The sequence below is a fragment of the Carassius carassius genome, chromosome 47 (genome assembly GCF_963082965.1).
Source record: "Carassius carassius chromosome 47, fCarCar2.1, whole genome shotgun sequence".
In the NCBI taxonomy this organism is placed as follows: domain Eukaryota; kingdom Metazoa; phylum Chordata; class Actinopteri; order Cypriniformes; family Cyprinidae; genus Carassius; species Carassius carassius.
In genome coordinates this window covers 11238888-11257781 of record NC_081801.1, presented here as the reverse complement: position 1 = coordinate 11257781, position 18894 = coordinate 11238888, and the positions used below count along the sequence as shown (strand labels likewise).

At 36.8% G+C, this 18894-nt stretch overlaps 2 protein-coding genes across 7 annotated transcripts; one reads left to right on the top strand and one right to left on the bottom strand.

Annotated features, from left to right (window-relative positions):
* The first annotated feature begins 7268 nt into the window (after window positions 1-7268).
* On the top strand, window positions 7269-9714 carry wdr73 (WD repeat domain 73). The gene is made up of 8 exons (XM_059542065.1): window positions 7269-7480; window positions 7627-7694; window positions 7784-7869; window positions 7945-8033; window positions 8269-8336; window positions 8566-8727; window positions 8803-9171; window positions 9326-9714. The coding sequence occupies exons 1-8, from the start codon at window positions 7428-7430 to the stop codon at window positions 9559-9561; spliced, it is 1131 nt and encodes a 376-aa protein (XP_059398048.1). The 5' UTR covers window positions 7269-7427; the 3' UTR covers window positions 9562-9714.
* LOC132130365 (sialidase-3-like) lies at window positions 9660-16425 on the bottom strand. Of its 6 annotated transcripts, XM_059542061.1 has the most exons (6): window positions 16357-16406; window positions 12811-12884; window positions 12575-12630; window positions 11748-11839; window positions 11507-11714; window positions 9660-11359 (listed from the first exon to the last, which is right to left on the bottom strand). In XM_059542061.1, the coding sequence occupies exons 4-6, from the start codon at window positions 11822-11824 to the stop codon at window positions 10484-10486; spliced, it is 1161 nt and encodes a 386-aa protein (XP_059398044.1). In that variant the 5' UTR covers window positions 11825-11839; window positions 12575-12630; window positions 12811-12884; window positions 16357-16406; the 3' UTR covers window positions 9660-10483. The 6 variants fall into 6 exon arrangements, with proteins under 6 accessions (XP_059398044.1, XP_059398043.1, XP_059398047.1 ...); XM_059542060.1 differs by lacking the exon at window positions 12575-12630 and having other exon boundaries at window positions 12811-12891; window positions 16357-16373; XM_059542064.1 differs by lacking the exon at window positions 12575-12630 and having other exon boundaries at window positions 11507-11696; window positions 12811-12891; window positions 16357-16373.
* Between the last annotated feature and the right edge of the window lie 2469 nt (window positions 16426-18894).

Genomic DNA, 18894 nt, shown 5'->3' with positions numbered 1-18894 from the left:
TCAAATTCCAGCTATAGAAATGTATTGTATAAAATTATACATTATTTATTTGCTATATTTCATCATTTATGTTAGATATTATTAATATTTTTTTGACCAATGTAAAAGAACGTTTCATTTAATTTAAATTCCAATTCAATGTCCTGTTGCATGTGGCCACACTCATGAACAGCAAGGGAGCTAATTTTTTCTTTTATTAATTTTTTTCTAAATTTTGCACAACCCTGAAATCTGTAGTACAGGGTATTTAAAGAATGACTCAGTTATTTATTATTAGCACTATGGCAAATGTATGTATTTTAAAATCATACCCTTAAATAATCCTCAGTACTCTGCCCTGGCTTGCAAATTTTTGTATTTTATTTTTTTGCCTAATGGCAGTTTCCCATAAGTACCTCTGAGAATATGATTTTTTCTGGGAGTTTCTTAACCCAGCCACAGCTTAATTCCTTCAATCTCTCTCTCTCTCTCTCTCTCTCTCTCTCTCTCTCTCTCTCTCTCTCTCTCTCTCTCTCTCTCTCTCTCTCTCTCTCACTTTCTCTCTCTCTCTCTCTCTCTCTCTCTCGCTCTCCCTCCCTCCCTCCCTCCTTCCCTTTAGAAAAGCCAGCATTCTTCTGACTAATGCCCCTTGACACATTGAACTCCATATTGTGTGTTACAAATTCCCTCCTTAATTTGTGAGAGAGGAAAAAGAAAGCCAGCTCACTAAGATTAAAGCTCTTTTTGCCCTCTGAGAACCAAAAACCAATTTCTCCATACTTAAATTATGTAAGAAAGCCTTAAAAGGGTCTGAATGTTTATTTCAAATTAGCCAATAAATTAAAGTTTGTTCCTGATATTGAACAGCAATGGCTTGATGGAGAGAGATGGAGCAGTGGATTACTAAGGTGAAAGTAATCACTTTGGACCGGGTGTCATTTTCTGCTGACCTGCAACCAAGGCATAATGAACAAAGTGGCTAAATAGCTTAAATGCAATGATAACACTACAAATCAAGAGTGGATGGTTATCAGACTATAAGAGATAGATAAAGTGAAAAAAGATAGATATATAGACAGACAGTAGGTAGATGGGTGGATGGATGGATGGATGGATGGATGGTTGAAGCTCTTGGTTCCCTTGAAGACTTCAAAGTAGCAGGTGAGGGAATTAGTTTGCTGGCTAATCTCAGCGGATGAAGGAATTGAAATTTCACTTTGCTAATATACCAGCATTCATAATGGGAGAGAGAGAGAGAAAAGGAGAGAGAGACATCAAAGTAGAGCGATATACATTTTTTTTTCAGAGACCTTCCCTTTGATTTGTGAATGAGTTTGCACAGGGGCAATCCAATTTTAGCTGAACACTTCTCATCCTATACCATTTAGATTGCTACTGATGAATCTAGAAAAGATTATTTTATATACTTAATAAAGGAATTTTTAGGCACTGCTTTCGGTAATAATCTTATAGATAAGAACTGAATAGGTTTCCTAAATATTCCTGCTACAAAATAACCAGCATTTCCAAAGTGTGTTTCCTATTTATAAATCTTTATAAAGAGAGCCCTGACTCAAATTAAAATTATAATTGCTGGAAAAATACAAAAATATAGACCTTTTAGAAACTGTTTGAATATTCCTAGTATAGTTTTAAGTATCTATGTAGTATGCAGTTCTTTGTAACCGCTGTGAAACCACTATAGTGTGATAGACACTTGACATTTTATTCTGTGAAGAACATTTTCTGTACGGGTTTCAGGCAGTCCATCAGATAATCATGTGACCTGCTTTAATGGGTTTGACCCTTGAGTTCTAGTTCTCTAAATTAGTTTTATGGTAAAGACAGCATATGACACTTCTATGTGCCTGATCACAAAAGTGTAATTTCACTCTATTATAAAACAGTCCAGTCCAGTCTGACTGTTTCAAAAATTGATATTGAAATTGCATTTTAAAATGACATAACATAGCAAAGATGGATGCAACCCCATGCAAAATTCAAATGCGTAATTCTTGCATTGTGCATCAGATGACCCAGCTACAGGAAAACGTTCTGTCCTGTTAATACTGATTTTTAAGAGGATAATGTTTTCTCTTACTGCCTGGATTGATAAAATATTTGCATTCCAGAGTTCCCATTCCAACCCAGTCAATCCTGCAGTTCTGCCACATAATTAAGTTTCACAAATCCTATCCCTTTTTTCATCAAAAGTATAAATAATTTAGTTTCACATGACCAATTTACACCATCTCTCTCCTCCTTTTCTCCCCCAATCCATTTTTCATGCACTGGTCAATTTTGATATTTTGGGCTGTCTTGCTTTTGGGTTGTCTGGCTACTCTATATCTGTATACAAAACGGAATAATATTATACATTCTCGTTTTTCTACAACATTTTTTATGATGATTTTTTTAATACAACAATTTTTACTTAGAGCCCAAAAACTGTAGCCGTGTGCACATTTGCACGTTTGTCATATGCGCACAAAATATACACTTAAACACTAAAATATACATCTTGCAGAAGATGTAAATGCAGACGTTGTGTGTTTATTAGCTAGGCTACATGAGATGCGGAAAATGAAGACTGAAAAGGAGCAGCAGAGACAATCATAATGGTGGACACGTCAGAGCAATTCTGTTATTGTGCGTTGCATAAAAGTAGCCTATGTTTGTGAGATCTTTGAACTGAAACCCATTCATCATTGCTTTGACAATATTCCTGCAGGAGCTCTAGAGCCAAAACAACAAACAGTTCTGTTACATCATTTCAATCAGTCATAATTACTGCATGACTGACAGGAGGGATGTCTCTTTTCAAATGTGTGTGTGGGCATACTTAACCATATTTTGGGGACAAATTTGTACCCATAAGTGAGCTACTGTAAACCTGACAAAATCTCCAAAAACCTCCCTTTGGGGACATCCTCATTTGTAAAACTGAAAATAATAATAATAAAGTAAACAGTTTTTTTTAGAATATACCGTTTGTACAATATAAAAACCATTACGCCTATGGAATGTCCCCATTTAGATAGCTAAGTAAGTGTGTGTGTAAGAACAAACAGATCGCCTCAGTCTCCCTATGGACAGTGGTGTATAAAGTAACCTGAAAGTCATACTCAAGTAAAAGTACAGATATCTTACCAGAAAATGACTTTAGTAGAAGCCGAAGTCACCGTTTAGAGTATTACTTGAGTAAAAGTCTTAATATGAGATATTTATTAAGTTCAAAAAGTATTTTGTTTTTTATCTTAAACGTACTTAAGTATTGAAAGTAAACGTACAAGTAAATGCAAAATGGAAAAGCAGCAAATAAATATATTTATGAAAATGTTCATACACCACTTGAGTAGCAAGATTGTGTTCAGCTTTTACTATTTCTTCCTTTTTGTATTTTTGGGTAAGAATAAAAATCACTTAATCCGGTACTTATGTCTTTCATTCCAACATAAGAAAACATTTCTGGAATCTGCATCTGAAATAGCATGTATTTACACAGTTATGTATCTCAGAGGGGACATGGATGCATTTTAACTGCAGGTACAGATGCATAAATAGGCCTAATGTTTTGTTTTTAACATAAAACGTTGAACGCTGATATTTGAAATAATTTAAAACATGAAAAATAAAATAGTCGAAATGTAAAATTAAAATCGCCAGTAGGTGACAGCAAGTGAATGTTAATGAGTGAGTCGTTGAGATTCAACCGATTCATTAAAACGGCTGATTCCTTCAGAAACAAAGCATTTGACCGTGTTAATGAGTGAATCACTGAATCATTTATTCAACCAATTCGCTCAAAAAACTGATTTATTTAATAAGTTAACACCGTCCATTGCTCAGAGACACAGAACAGTGCTGTGTTCTTCGTTTGGAACGATTTTCTTTAGCAATCAGAATTGAGCAAAACTAAGCAATATTATGTCAAACTAGCAAACGCCAGACCACTGATTCATCAAACCTGCTTTCCTGCAGTCTGTGTTCTTCTGACTATTTTGTAGTAAGTAACGAATAGGCTATACTTAGGGGAAATGTATCGGAGTAAAAGTATACATTTTAATTAGGAAATGCATTGGAGTAAAAGTAGAAATTGACTGAAATATAAAAACTCAAGTAAAGTACAGATATTCCCAAAAAATACTTAAAGTACTGTAATGACGTATTTTTTACTTTGTTACATTACACCACTGCCTACGGGTTCATCCAACATCTTGTCAAAGTACGCAGTGACACTGATCCTTTTTAAATCATAATTTCTTCTCACTTTATGGTATCCTTGTGAAATTTGCAGAAAAGATCTCTTTCTTTATCTGCGTCTACCCACGGATTTGATGGGGATTTCAAGTTTAAAAGCAAGGTTAATCGTGCTCTCAGTGTCACGAGGCACTTCAACCTTCAGTAGGCTGTATCAGGGAGCCATTGTTTACATTTTTTTTCTTCTTTTTCTTTTCTTTTTCTTTCTTTTTTTTATGTCGGGCAGAATGTGCGAACAGTCGCCATGGTTTCTCCCATCTGACATAAAGGTGGACTAAAAACACAGAAAATGTGATCATTTGCAGAAACAGACAGCTTAAAAGCCTGCCACATAGCATAATTATCTGTATGATGTGTAATTTTCCTCAGCAGTAAGGCAAAGTCAGAAACCACTGTAACCATAATGCATGTGAACCACAGAGAAGTTTTAAACCACACCTGAATCTGGGTTTCAGTCCTAAAACCACAAACTTGATACAGTGAGATTATTTTAAATCTCTCTAATGTTTCCCGTTGTTTCCAGGGGGAATAATGCTTTTTTTTTTTTTATTCCCTCCATAATGGCCTTAGATGACGCACATTAGAAAAAGGCTCACTATTTCACTATTTTTTACCAACTTAACTCGCTTTGTACATTTCCCCATAATATGTGGGTTTACCCTCAGTCTTCTGAACAATGTGAGAAGAACCGTGAATAATCTTTTTTTTGATTGATTTTGAAGTTTGATTGCTATCATGAACACTTCAAGGAAGCTAACTGAAATTCCTGGCTGCAGAAAAAGAAATAGGCCTAGAAGGTATACTAAGATTAGATTTAAAATATATCAATACAGCTTTATTAAGGAACATATTTTATACTCAAACAATTTGTATTCCAATAAAGGCATGCTTTTTTGAAACATGTGAGACATAAAGTGCATTTCGAGAGAGAAAATTAATTTAGCCATAATTTAGTAATATTGGAGGATATTTGCTCGATGGCTTTTAATGCTACAGCGACATCTGCTGGTTCATTCATCAGATCAAATCACATTTTTGGATCCAAGAAAGATTGAAGGCCTATCCTATATATCAGTACTCAGGTTCTGCTGATTTTTCTGTAACATTTTTTTTTTTAAATTATCATAACACGTTTTAGAAGAAAAAACTGTTTCAGTTTTTTTACTTGTAACTACTAAAATGTAACTTTTAATTCAATGCGTTATCCCATTTATTTGTAACGGTTTGTGAAATTGAGCAATTTCTGCGGTTAAAATAGTTTGTACACCAACTTTTTTGTTACTTGTAGGATTTATCCTTATAGATCCAAAAAATATTAACAAGTTCTACTAGCAGAATGAATATGATCCCTAAATATTGTACACAACAACACTTAGAATAGAAAGACTGTCCAATTGTAATTCCTTGGAATAATAATAAAAATCCTTCTGATATTCCTGTACTCACCTACAATTTGTTAATAATTTTCCGTCACCCAGCAAAAAACAAACAAACAATTGTTTAAGAATGTAACATTCATTTTTTTTTCTGAATGTTCAAAATGTCGAGTTTTTTTAATGTTTTAAAAATGTTTTATGCAAATTCCATTTCCATTTTCATTTTGCAAATATTACGTGAACATTACTTTTGGATGTTTTCTGAATGTTCTGTAACAAGTAGTTATATATAATGTGAGATGAATGTCCAACTAGAGTGTTTCAGATTTTTTTTCTATGAATGGTGTATAAATAAAGTGTTAAATATATTTAAATATTTATGTAATATTTAATATTTATATTAGATTTAAATCGAACATTATTAAAGACCAGATAACTCTGAAAAGATGTTTTATTAATGTTACTGGATGTTACTAACATTTCAATTCAACATATACGTGCACAACATGCTGGATACTTGACCAATTGTGGATATTATTTTGTGTCATAATACTGAAGTGCACATTCAGATCTGTACTTGTGGCTTTGGAGGACACTGTTGTCGCTTCTGTTTTGGTCAAGAATACATTGCAGATACAGGTGTGTTGATATAATGTGACAATAAAAAAAAAAAAAAAAATAATAATATATATATATATATATATATATATATATATATATATATATATATATATATATATATATATATATATATATATATATATCAATTAGTATTATATACATTTGTAATACTTATAATATTTAAGTTTTTTTCATTTATCAATGGTTTGTTCATTATTTTCAGATGCTGTGCCGTGTGGGTTTAGCCAGATCTTAGCAGGTCTTCACTGAACTACATCCTCAGAAGAATGACATCTTTATTTAGATTTCGGTGCTGCATGAGGCAAATGAAAAAACTTTAATTATCATCATATAATTCATTCATATTAATTAGTGTGTTGACATTTAAGAATGTTTTTCTGCAGGTGGAAAGAATGTTCCTCTAAAAATGCTGTTTGAAAAAGAAGTGTGTTCTGAAGTTTGTGAGAGTCTCAAAATAAAAAGCTGATGAAGTAATGATGTGGAACATTGCAATTACACAAAGGGATGGTATTTTAGCATACAACATAAGGGAGGCAGAACACAAACTGAGTAAAGCTGATGGGACAGCTAAAGCATGTCACCACCGTAAATCCTGGATTATAATTAATACATGCTTCTTTTTCAAGAGAGGCATGCCACACATTTCCAACATTTAACTCTGTTTGGTCTGTGTCTATGAAATTCAAAGGATGGATTAAGTGAAGCTGGCTTTGCTCTGCATTGTACAGCCACCTTTTTACACTCTAAAAAATGCTGGGTTGTTTCAATCCAACTTCGGGTCAAATATGGACTAAGCCAATAACTGGGTTACATAAAACAAAAAAAAAAAAAAAAAAAAAAAAAAAAAAAAACCCAAAAGTTGGGTTAGTCCATATTTGACACAAAGCTGGGTTGGGACGTTATTTTATTTAATTACTTTTTGTTTTGGAAAAGAAAATTGCAAAACATAAAATTCCAAAACGTCACGTTCGATATATTATCCTTGTGCCGTCAGATGGCGACAATGGACCTTTGTACTGTTGAAAAACATCAGGAGTACAGAAGAAGAACATGTCCCGGAAACATCGAAACATTGACCGATTTTAAATATCTTCTGACTGTCTATGGAATAAATTCATGTAGGAGTGGGGTTTTGTACTTATTTGTTAAATACGTGAACAGTTATTCAGCATGGACATATCCTCTGATGAATCTGATGACTGGTTTATGGAGTCTCTAAACACGTGAGTCTGACAGCAGTAGAGTTTCATTTGAAAGCATGTTAATAGTTATGTCTTAGCACTTATTGCATTGCCTACCTAGACAGCTTTTTCTTGAGCTGCATGGAACTTTTTCATTAGCCAGTAAATCTGTGTCTTTTTAATTTCAGATACAAAGACCTGCATGTATTTCAACTCGAGCATCCGACAAAAGTAATAGAGTGGACGGGTGATAAAAGTAAAGCGTCTCTAAATTCTAAATCATTAGTAGAAAGTAGAAAATCCACTAAATTCTAAAAAGGCCATTTTTTTCCATCTGTATTCCAGATATTTGTGTTGCAGGATACACTGGAGCAAGAAGTGAAATCTTAGAGTTACTTCTGCCTCTTAAGTTATATGCAGGAGAAAACCAGGTGATTGAAGACACGAGTATTTGTTTTTTGAATGTGCAGTTCATTTAATTAACTGCTTATTGGTCACAACTTCAGGGCCTTTGTGCAGAAAGAGACTTCAAAGTACAGCATGGTGGATTTTCTGAGGAAACTATTGAGAGTTTGATACATATCCCTGGAACAAGGTAATAACTAGATCTTGATATGTTCATAAGTTCAGAAGACTTTTCTATTGGAATTGGCAAAAAATGTATTTCAGTCTATTTACTTGAAAATTACTGCTGACTTTGATTCGAAGTGATGCCAACATCAGCAAGATATTGAGAAATATTCAGTTAGAATCAGTAAAAAAAATTTTGAGCCCTATTTATTTTGCCATCTGCATGATTATATGATTATTTGATATATGGTTCTTTACAGGTGTGTGGTGACTAGTGGAAGTTCTAGTTCGACATTGCAGATATGGGATATTGGAGGCGATGATAGCGGTAGGATTCATGTCTGTGTAGTTCATTACAAATAGAATTAGCAATGAGAAAGTAAACAAATCATCTACATGCATTTGATGAATTATGTGTAATTATCTTCATATATATATATATATATATATATATATATATATTTATTCAAAAATAATCTGACATATTTTTGAATTCATGGAGCATTTTGCAAATCCTTAACATTTCATGTAGTATTTTACCTGATTTTTCAATACAGATGTTATAAAAAAGACTGGAGTCATAAACCTCAAGAGCACAACAGCAAAAAGCAGTAAAATAGCACCTGGATTAACAGACGAACCAGCAGTCCTTCATGGTTCTTGTATAAGTGAAGTTCAGCTGACAGAGATAGCAACAGGACGGGTTCTGTATACAGTAGGTAATATCAAACCTTTTTTTTTAAATGCTTTATCAGTTCAGCTCATTTAGTCTGACTTTATTTATTTTTTTACAGCAAAAGAGTCCTCCGATTCAGTGAGTGGCTTACAGTTTGTGAATGCTTGTGTGTTTCTCATATGTGCGAGTGATGGCACTCTGCTAATGGGTGACACAAGAGATCCCTCGACTTGTCATTATCCTCTGGATGACAGTAAGAGTGATTTGCACTGGGCATTTGGACTGAGGACTGACAGCTCTCAGTCAGAACCTTCCTGTTGTACTGTAGCAAGACTCTCGTCCTCTGGTCACATGCTGCTGTCTGATCTAAGAAATTTACAACGTCCGTTTTGTCAAACCCAACTAAATGTCCAACACAACACATCAGAGAATGACTTCCTGAATGTTTCTTGGGCTCCTGTTCTCGACAGATGTCTGTCTGTGTCAGGTGAGTAAAGAATGCTTCCATTTTTTCCTGTCTCAATTAAGGAACATAAACTTTTAGTTTTGTAAGGTTGAGTTAGATAGAACATGTCTTGTTCATATTCCTTAGTCTATTCCACCAATGACCTGACAATTTCTTTCTTTCTCAAATTTGGAAGGGTTTGATGGAACCGTGCACATCTACAACACAATAAATTGGAGCACAGAGGGACAGAGCCCACAGCCAGTTTTTTCACACAGAGGTCATGAAATGTCAGATGAAGCAAAATACAGTGGTTCCCCTGTGGTTACCATCCATTCTTGGCATCAGTCACGACCAAAAACTATTCTCTCAGCAGCTACGGATGGATCTCTACATGTATGGGACTGGGTGGATAAAATCACTGACAGATGAAGTTGATGTTCATTAGATAATTAATAGACAAATCTATTGTGTAATGATACAAGCATATCCTTTATTCATTTTTAATAGATTTGTATAATAATTTACAGTCAAAGTACAATGTTTGTCAAATTCATTAAGTAATATTAAACAATTGAGAAATAACATTTTCTTTACATTTTGACAATGAGCGTTAGCATACAATATTATTACACGGCTCTCTGGAATACTTGATTCTGATTGGTCAGTTGCTGCGTTCAGCAGTGTGATATTTCAACTCATATCAAATTATGGTGAGTAGCTTTGTAGTCATCATAAAAATTAATATTGTAGCCTAACACCATTTTTACAGCGTGACGGGACAAAACAAAAAGAGAACATTAATATCACTGATCCTGGATTGAGACAAATCCCCTACAGTAAACTGATGCCCCAGCCCGTTATATTTCTGATGTACTCCAGGACAACTTACTTGCTACAGCAGCCCATTCACACATAACTCTTTTATGCATTGAAAAATGTGAAATGGAATGGAACAAAATGCAAGGTCTCAGGATGAACATGGTATGTTCTGTTTAATTCGATTCCAGATTCCACAAGAAAAAAGAAAAAAGTTTCAGTCAGAGAATGTAATTTTGTATGTAATGTTCTAAAGTGATCATTAAAATAAAGCTAAACTAATTAAAGTGTGTTTACTGCTACATACTGAATACCTCGGGTGAATGGAATATAATTTTTAAAAAGGAATAATTGGAATGCTAATATGGAAAGTATATTGCTTGATTATGATAATTTGTTGTTTGAATTAATAAACTGATGCATTTCTAACTTGAATTTTGAACATATTGTAATAAGGAAACAAATGAACTAGCAAAAAAATAAGACAACAGTTCTTCCAATATAACTTGAACATTGCTATGGAGATTCCACAGTGTCATTGATATTTGAAGAACTTGAAGTCTATCTTTTCAGTTTCTTTTTTCTCTCCACATTCCATGAGACAAGCAATGTACCCTCTATTCTCACACTCGGCCAGATCCGAGTATCCACTTGGACCATTATAGATATTGGGGTTTATTGGGGTCCATTGATCTGGATCTGGCGGTGATTTATTCACATAGATTCCGAGATTGTTTCTCTTATGTTCATCGGTTGGATGAGAATAGAGCAGCAATTTAGATGAAGGTATATATAGCACACTACCTTGGCAACCCTCACCGGTCTCTTTCAGCTTTTGAACAGTTAAAGGTTTTTCAAAATCTTCTCCTTTACTGGTGCTTAGAGCTTCGACTCTGTAGCCAGATGTACTTCGAGCATTGCAGTACAGTAAACTATTACTGTCATCTGTGATCTCAGCCATCTGACATTCATTAGATTCAGCTTCCATATGTTTTCCTACATGCCAAGTATGTCCTTTATCATCACTGAAAAATGTGACTGCATGTGATTCGGGCGCATTGGGCTGAGCAAAGTGATACACATATGCTGGGATAATCAGTCTTCCGTCCTTCATTTGAATACCATGTCCTGGTCCAACAGCAAAGGTGGCCCAGTTTTTCTCATTTTCACTGATCACATCTTTCAGTTCTGTAATATCACTCCAGATATTGCCGTTGTCCGGACTGGTTACGTAACAAAGCCGTGCCTGGTTCTTTTTTGCTTTTATTTGAATAGTTTCAGAGACCCCATAAGGAACACAAATGAAAAAAATAAAGAGTGTCTTAGATTCTCTCTCATAGACTGGACATGGATTCATGCTGCGGTGGTTTGGTAGACAAGCTGAAGAGAGCAACTGATGCCCACTATCCCACTGAAATAAATTGATGACATCATGACAGTGTTAATGCCTTCTATTAACTAATGAATGCAAGACTGGGAAAATAATTTATAAAATAGTGAAGTTGTAAGAAAATATTAAGTAATAGTATCCTATGATTTTGGTTAAACATGTCTATACCTTTATGTTTTTCTTGTCTTCCTCCCACAATCCTCTTCTCATCACAAGCTTGTCTGCATCTGTGTCATTTGGTGTTTTCCGTTTTTCAGCAAAGGCAAGGTAGGTTTTATTTTCACTGATATAGAGAAGAGCTGGAATTCTGTATGTCACCTGTCGCTTGCTACAACACCAACTTGGCCAACAACACCAACTTGGCCAACAACACCAACTTGCCCAACAACACCAACTTGCCCAACAACACCAACTTTGAGGCTGTTCCTGTTTGAATATTGTTGTATTATTGTCTGTTTGATCTATTGATGATATTTTGTCATCCATTGTTAAATGTAAGACCTAGAAATAGAATAAACAGTATCAGATGAGACAAATTATCAAATTATACTTTTAATATTATAAAATATTAAATTGTTTTTCTGTAACTTTGTATAATGGTGACATTTTTTTTTTTTTTAAATGTGAGAATAAAAACTCAGTTTGCAGCATGGACAAGATTTGCTACATCTTCGAAAGCAGAACAAAGTACAGGCTCTCATTCCTCTTGTCCAAAATGTTAGATTTTTCACACTTGTTTGAATAATGTTTTTGTATTGAAAGACATTGCTTGAGATTCCTATTATCAAATCAAATGAAGTGAAATTAGCCAACAAATAATTTTAGAATTTTTAAAAATTATCTTTATGCCTTTTAGCCATGTTGTAATTACTTTAAATTTTAAGAGGATGTATGAAGTCAGTTCTGATAACTCAGAATGACTATTTTCAAGAAATAAATTATAAAGTTCAATTTACTATGTTTTTATGTCAAACAACACATTTAAGTTGAGCTAACTAATTAAACATTTCCTGCAACTTGGAATTTCTTAGTTGTATTTACTTAAAAGGCATTCTAATTTACTTGCTAAAACACGCTAAAACTGATTGTCTTAAAAAAAACAAGTATTACTCCAATAACTTAAGTACTTTAAACATCCATTATAAATTAATGAAAATAATGTTTCATTCAACACATTTCGCACTTTGAATGAACCGATAAGTGTTTTTGTATGGCACTGGGGTAATTCAAACATACCGAATGACAGTCTGAAAGCAATTGGTTGAGGTAGATTCTGTTATTTGCAATACTGCCTTAAACAACGGTATCAAAAGACAGGGTTTAGAAGATTTTTCATTTTTCAGGGTTCAGATTTTTATTTATGGGTGAACTAGGTATATAATCATTAATCTTTATATAAATATCTTAATAATATTAATAATACAAATGAAACAATTATGTGCTTCTCAAATATGTATAACTATGAGACTTACAAAGCAAGTTAGTTGTAGATGGAAATCACAAAGTAAACAGGTAGGCCTCAGATGGTTGTGCAGTGCGGTCAAATCTGGGTTCTAGAAGTAAAAAATAAAATAAAAACAAATTTGAGACAATCAACATTTACAGGACAAATATGTTTGTCAAAGTGTGAATAAAGAAGTCACTGACACTGTTTATTCTAAAATACACACATATTATATTATATTATAAAGCACAACCCAATGCAAACTATGCCCCACAGCTGATTCTGAAGTTTTTATTGGTTTTGCCAGTTAAAGTGTTTCCTACACAATGCAACAAAAAATGCTAACTCCTAAGCCTACCCCACATTTTACCTAAACCTGTGAAATTGACTGAATGGCGGGATTGGCGCTGAACAGCATGGTCAGAAAGTACCAGTTCAGGAGATAAACAGTTAATAAGATTATAGACATATTTATATAGCACATTTTATTTTAGATGAACTAGAAACAATGTTTAATTTATAAAGTTTTATTTTGAAATGTAGATCAGTAACAATTGGCTGAAGCCACAGCCAATGGTGAAAGTCATTGCGAAATGAGACCCCGCCCCATTTTGGAGATCCTGCCCACTTTTGGAGTTCATGCCCCATTTTGGATAAAAGAGCAAATACACTGTGATTAGCTTCTGATTCTTACCTTTACATTGCTCTTTTTCTGCTCCTCTCTTTCGCATTGCTTTCTTTCTGTTTAGAAATTACATAAATGGCGATACTATTTGTGCGCCATGCATAATTAATGCGTTATGATGATGGATTATAATTACGTCATGACGCAGAAAATGTATACATACAGGCGGCTGGTCTGGGCACGCCCCGTCACGTGACGTGAATTTAGCCCGTGGGGGAAAATTGCCATGGCACTAATTGAAATACACGGAGAATTCTCATGCCGAAGAGTTGCTGTGTCGTTTTCTGTACCTCCAATAAACTAACAAATTTTGAATTGGAGTTCTACATCCTTCCTAATAAACATTCAGAACCGGAAAGGATGACAAAATGGCTACAAGCAAAAAGTTGTGAGGACGATCAAGGGAAGTTGTGGAATCCCAAGACTAAGCATATGTGTGTGTGTGCAGTCGGCATATCATCACAGTAGGCTACGTTAACATTGTGTTAATTATTAACGTTATCAAAACTGTGTAAGGTTGTTTCAGAAAGTGGCATGCATATATAATTAACCTTATCATTCTACCTGAAGCAAAACTATGCAACGTTAGCCTAGTGTCGAACATAAACTCGCATGAAAACGCGTCTGCTAAGAGGTGTAGTCTACGTGATACGCCGTATTGCCAATAGAAAAGGCCAAGGATTTCCGTATACCCACTTAAAAAAGCATGAGGATACGTAACAACTTAGTTCCCTTTCAGTCGGTTACTCTCGACGCCACGTCGGAGACCGACGAATATGGGATATCGCTTCGATAGACAAATCTACTTTGAGTGTAAACTAAATGAGCCAATGCACATTGGCATGCAATTATTGCATCCAGCTGCCGCTGATCACTGCGTGAGTATAAGAAGGCAGCAGGTGCAATCCATTCCAGGATTCGCTTCAGAGCCGAGCGTTAGTATCGCTCTGCTCAACTGTGTCTGCTGTGAACTACGAGTTCAGCATGCTCTCGGTAGCTTCGTGTGTTGGCAAGACAGCGCTTCAGTGGCGGTCGTTCCTGTGTCGAGTGGATTGCACTCTTCAGGCTGCACTACCCCTGTCGTGTTGCAAGCGCCCAATTCCCCTGTGCGCCTCAGCAGTAAAAGAACATCTCCTAAAGAGCAAATTTCTCTACAAGAGCTTCACCGGCCGCAGTGCCCCAGCCTGCTCGTCGCCGAGGGCAGCCCCCTGCATCCGCCCCCGCTTACGCGCCGCATCTGCAGCAGCCTCCAAGTGGTGCCATGAAGCTGGGCGCAGGCAGTTGAGCAGAAGAGCAAGAGGCCCCGGGACGGGTGACCCAGAGAGAGGTAGCTGCCTTCTGGAGGATGGTGAAGGCACCTCTCCCTCCCCTGGAGGAGGGCCAGGCGGAGAATCTGGAAATCTCGACTGTAGAGCAGTTTTCCCCCTCTCTGGGTCCCAGGAGGGCACAGAGAGTTGTGGACGGCCAAGCACCGGACCTCACTCATCCTCCTCTTTCGCCAGATGGCAGCAGCGGGTAGTTCGAGAGTGTCAACAAAGGCCCTACTCACGCACCCTCTGCCAACCTGTGGTACATCGACCTGAAGGACGTGTACTTTCATGTGTCCATCCTTCCGCGCCACAGACCTTTTCTGCGGTTTGCGTTCGAAGGACTGGCATATCAGTACAAGGTCCTGCCCTTCGGGCTGTCCCGGTCTCCCCGTGTCTTCACTAAGTAACGGAGGCAGCTCTCTTTCCTCTCAGAGAACAGGGTGTTCGCATTCTCGGAAATGGAACTGGCTGTATGAAGCAGAACGTCACGAATTTGGCTATTTTTGAATTAATATATCAATGAATCAAATATCGATATAGACTAGTGTATGTGAACAGGGGCGCTGCACAAGATCCCGGGCCCTATGCATAGGCAGTTCTAATGCCCCCCCCCCCCCCCCCTTGAAAATATATGTTCCAGACTCTCTTCCTCTCTTCCTTTGGGGCCCTGGTAATCAGTACTGGTTTTACCCCCAGTCCAACGCCCCTGTATGTGAATATTAAAGTTAAACAAAAGATACTACAATTGTTGTACGCGTCTCTGGGAAAGAGTGTTGTTCGCTGTGTTTCCCATAACGCCGAATCCGCCCCCAACTATGTATGTTATGATTTTTCGTTCATGTCAATTATATTTTATTCTAACATTATTTTAATCAGTTTGATTCGATTTTATTGTAAGCATTTGCTTAATATGTGGGTATAGGGGAAAAATACTACTTCCGTGTGTGTTTCATTTTTTGTGTTGTGTTGTGTCGAGCCACTTGCGTCCGGTGTTGAAGTCAGATAAAATTAGCAGCAGACAGAAAAAATGCATTTAAACTTACCTTATTATTATTGTACAAACGCAATCAATCTTTATCCAGTGGTAAAAATTAAAGCAATTAAGCTGAGCCAAAGGATACCAGCAAGCATGCACAAATTAAAATGTTGCTTCTTGCCCTTGCTAACCTTCCTTACTTCTTCTGTTGTTTTGTTGCACATTAACAACATATTAGTGCACTACCTCTCACTGGTTTATTTATTTACTGGCTAACTGATTAGGCTATTTTGAGTAAACGTTAAACAAAACATTAAGTAAATTGTTTGATTCACCTTGAAATTAGCTGTAGCTTATAATAAAACCTAGTGAGTACATAAACAAAGTATGGATAACGAATGATCTTGGAGTAAAGTAAATATTGGATTTTATCATTTTATATACATTGTACTTAATAAATATTTAGCCTTGTTAAATACTTTTTGCCTTTGACTGGACAACATGACAACATATAGGCTAACATAAAATACAAATAAAGATCTAAATGTAAGTCTGTATCTTCCATCGATAATTCTCCATTAAAATACAAGAAGTAATACTCACAGCAATTATCTTTCCTGCAGCATCAGCAGCTGAGTCTTTCAGAAAGTCTGTCACCACTAACACCACACAAGCCTTTATAGTCTTACCCACCCATTAAATAAATAGAGGGAGGACATTTTCCAGATTTGGTCATCTCAGCATTTCTTGCACCCATTCATGTATTGTCAGATTTTTCCACATGCATGGATGAGTAATGGCATTTTAAAATCTTGTTCTACTTAATAATATATATAAAAATTAATAATAATAAATAATAAAACAATTAGATATACCTTTCTGAAACACCAATGTTGTTATGACAGAACTTTAAAATTTAGAACTAAAATGTGGCATCTATGTATGAAATAATATTTTCATATCAAACAGACGATATACTTCAGAATAACCATTCAGCATCCATAAGATCAATATTCAGCTAGAAGAATAAGATGCAATATCATTAAAGGTGCATCTGGCAACCCTGAGTAATCCAGTGGGGTTTTATTCTCTAATTTTTTTGGATTGAATGGATGAGAATAGAGCAACCATTTTCTAGAAAACTCAACACACTCCCTTGGCATGCCTTTCCGGATTCGATCAGGTTTTTTTATGGATAAATCTGTGCCAAAATCCTCATATGTTTCTCGTCAGTGATCTCAGCCATCTGATATGTGCATGACTCAACATCCATTTGGTTCCCCACCTTCCATGTGCTTGGAGCATTTTTATAAATATATGTGCAATATTGCATATTCATATTTTTGCTTAACCTGTACAACCCTCTACATTGTGAGTAAAACACTCGCATATGCGACGAAATCTTCACTCTGGATTACTTAATTATATTTAATATTAGCCAATGACTAATACATTTTCAGCTTTTAGTTGCCAGTGTGTGAGTTGGAATAGAAGTTTAGCACAGATGCATTTTCACTCACCGAACACTATCTGACCAAGCCCTTCAGAGTTTCACTCTCCGTCAAGCGATCTGCATTGTCTGCTGTTTTTAAGTTCTACTGAATGGATGTTGACTCTGTTTTTATACAGTCTGTGTGTCACACACACGCACACACATAGAGACAGAGAGAGAGAGAGACTTTGACTTTTCAAATCACTTTAATTAATAATAATCAATCAATACAAGTTTAAAAATAAATTCTAACCAAACATAAGATTATTAACAATACAATTAAGAACGTACTCGGTAACTAAACGTAACCTCGGTTCTCTCTAGAAGAGCACGAGTACTGCGTCTTAGCTAAGATGCTACGGGAAAAGTCTCTTTTCACGAAATACTGAAGCAAAAAATTATCCTTAATTTTGTATTTTTGTAAAGCGCATTTGCAGCAGTACACAGCCATAGGCGAGACGGCTCGTTCGCTCATTGGCTTGTTCTGCGGCAACTGCACAGCCTATCGAGCGCAGGCTGATGCAACATCAGACCAATAAGGGCGCTTCGCACCCTTCTTGCCACTTCCCGCCGAAACGGGTGTGGCCCAACCTGTAAAAGGAGCTCGAAAAGGCTGACTCTCCTGATTTATTTCATCGCCGAAGCGAACCAGAGTGAATCGTACGCACGGCAGAGAACGCAGTACTCGTTCGCTCTTCTAGAGAGAACCGAGGTTACGTTTAGTAACCGAGTACGTTCTCTTACGAGAGCTCTCTCGTACTGCGTCTTAGCTAAGATGCTACGGGAACCCAATGTAAAACGGCGTGCGCGCAGGGATCACACACCAATAAACCTGAAGCAACGCCCAGGATTTACAGTGCACAGTCACCTGAGGAACTCACAGAGAGTCCATGACAGGAAGGGGGGAAGCCCTCCGTCCCATATCTAGCAACATCTGTAGATGCGGCAATATGACATCACATAGCCGAGGCAAGGCCTGACCAATGTGGCAATGCGGGTCTTACGCAATACTGCCCATATAACAGTCGGGAGCGCATAACGCTCACGAACACAGAGTTCCCCTCAGGGCCCTGATTCGACTATACCGGCAGCAGCCTTGCTTGCAAGGCGGGAACCTCCAGGTTATAGAACCTGATAAATGTAGACGGCGAGGCCCAACCTGCCGCCATACATATATCCTGCAAGGAGATCCCAGTAGACCACGCCCACGATGAGGCGATGCCTCTTGTGGAGTGTGCTCTGATGCCCAGCAGGCACTGAAGGCCCCTGGAAGCGTAAGCTACGCTATGCCGTCAACTATCCATCTGGATAGAGTCTGTCTCGAAACAGCCATTCCCTTGGAACATCCACCGAACGAGACAAACAGCTGCTCAGTCTGTCGAAAGGCAGCAGAGCGAGACACATAAGCTCTTAAAACCCTGACAGGGCAAAGAAGACTCGAGTCTCTATCCTCTCCTGACACCGGCAGGGCAGACAGGGCAATAACCTGAGCCCGAAACGGCGTGTTGAGGGATTTCGGCACATAACCATGCCTAGGTTTGAGTATGGCCTTTGAGTCATTAGGCCCAAACTCCAAGCACGACTGGCTCACCGAGAGCGCGTGCAGATCACCCACACGCTTCACTGAAGCGAGAGCCAACAAGAATACT

Bases quoted from the DNA above. Each gene is read 5' to 3' on its own strand.
- wdr73 (XM_059542065.1), top strand. From the start codon at position 7,428: ATGGACATATCCTCTGATGAATCTGATGACTGGTTTATGGAGTCTCTA. The intron at 7,695-7,783 runs GTAAAGCGTCTC...TCTGTATTCCAG, and splicing joins AGAGTGGACGGGTGATAAAA to ATATTTGTGTTGCAGGATAC. The intron at 9,172-9,325 runs GTGAGTAAAGAA...CAAATTTGGAAG, and splicing joins CAGATGTCTGTCTGTGTCAG to GGTTTGATGGAACCGTGCAC.
- LOC132130365 (XM_059542059.1), bottom strand. From the start codon at position 11,824: ATGGATGACAAAATATCATCAATAGATCAAACAGACAATAATACAACA. The intron at 11,360-11,506 runs GTATAGACATGT...AATTTATTTCAG, and splicing joins AAGACAAGAAAAACATAAAG to TGGGATAGTGGGCATCAGTT.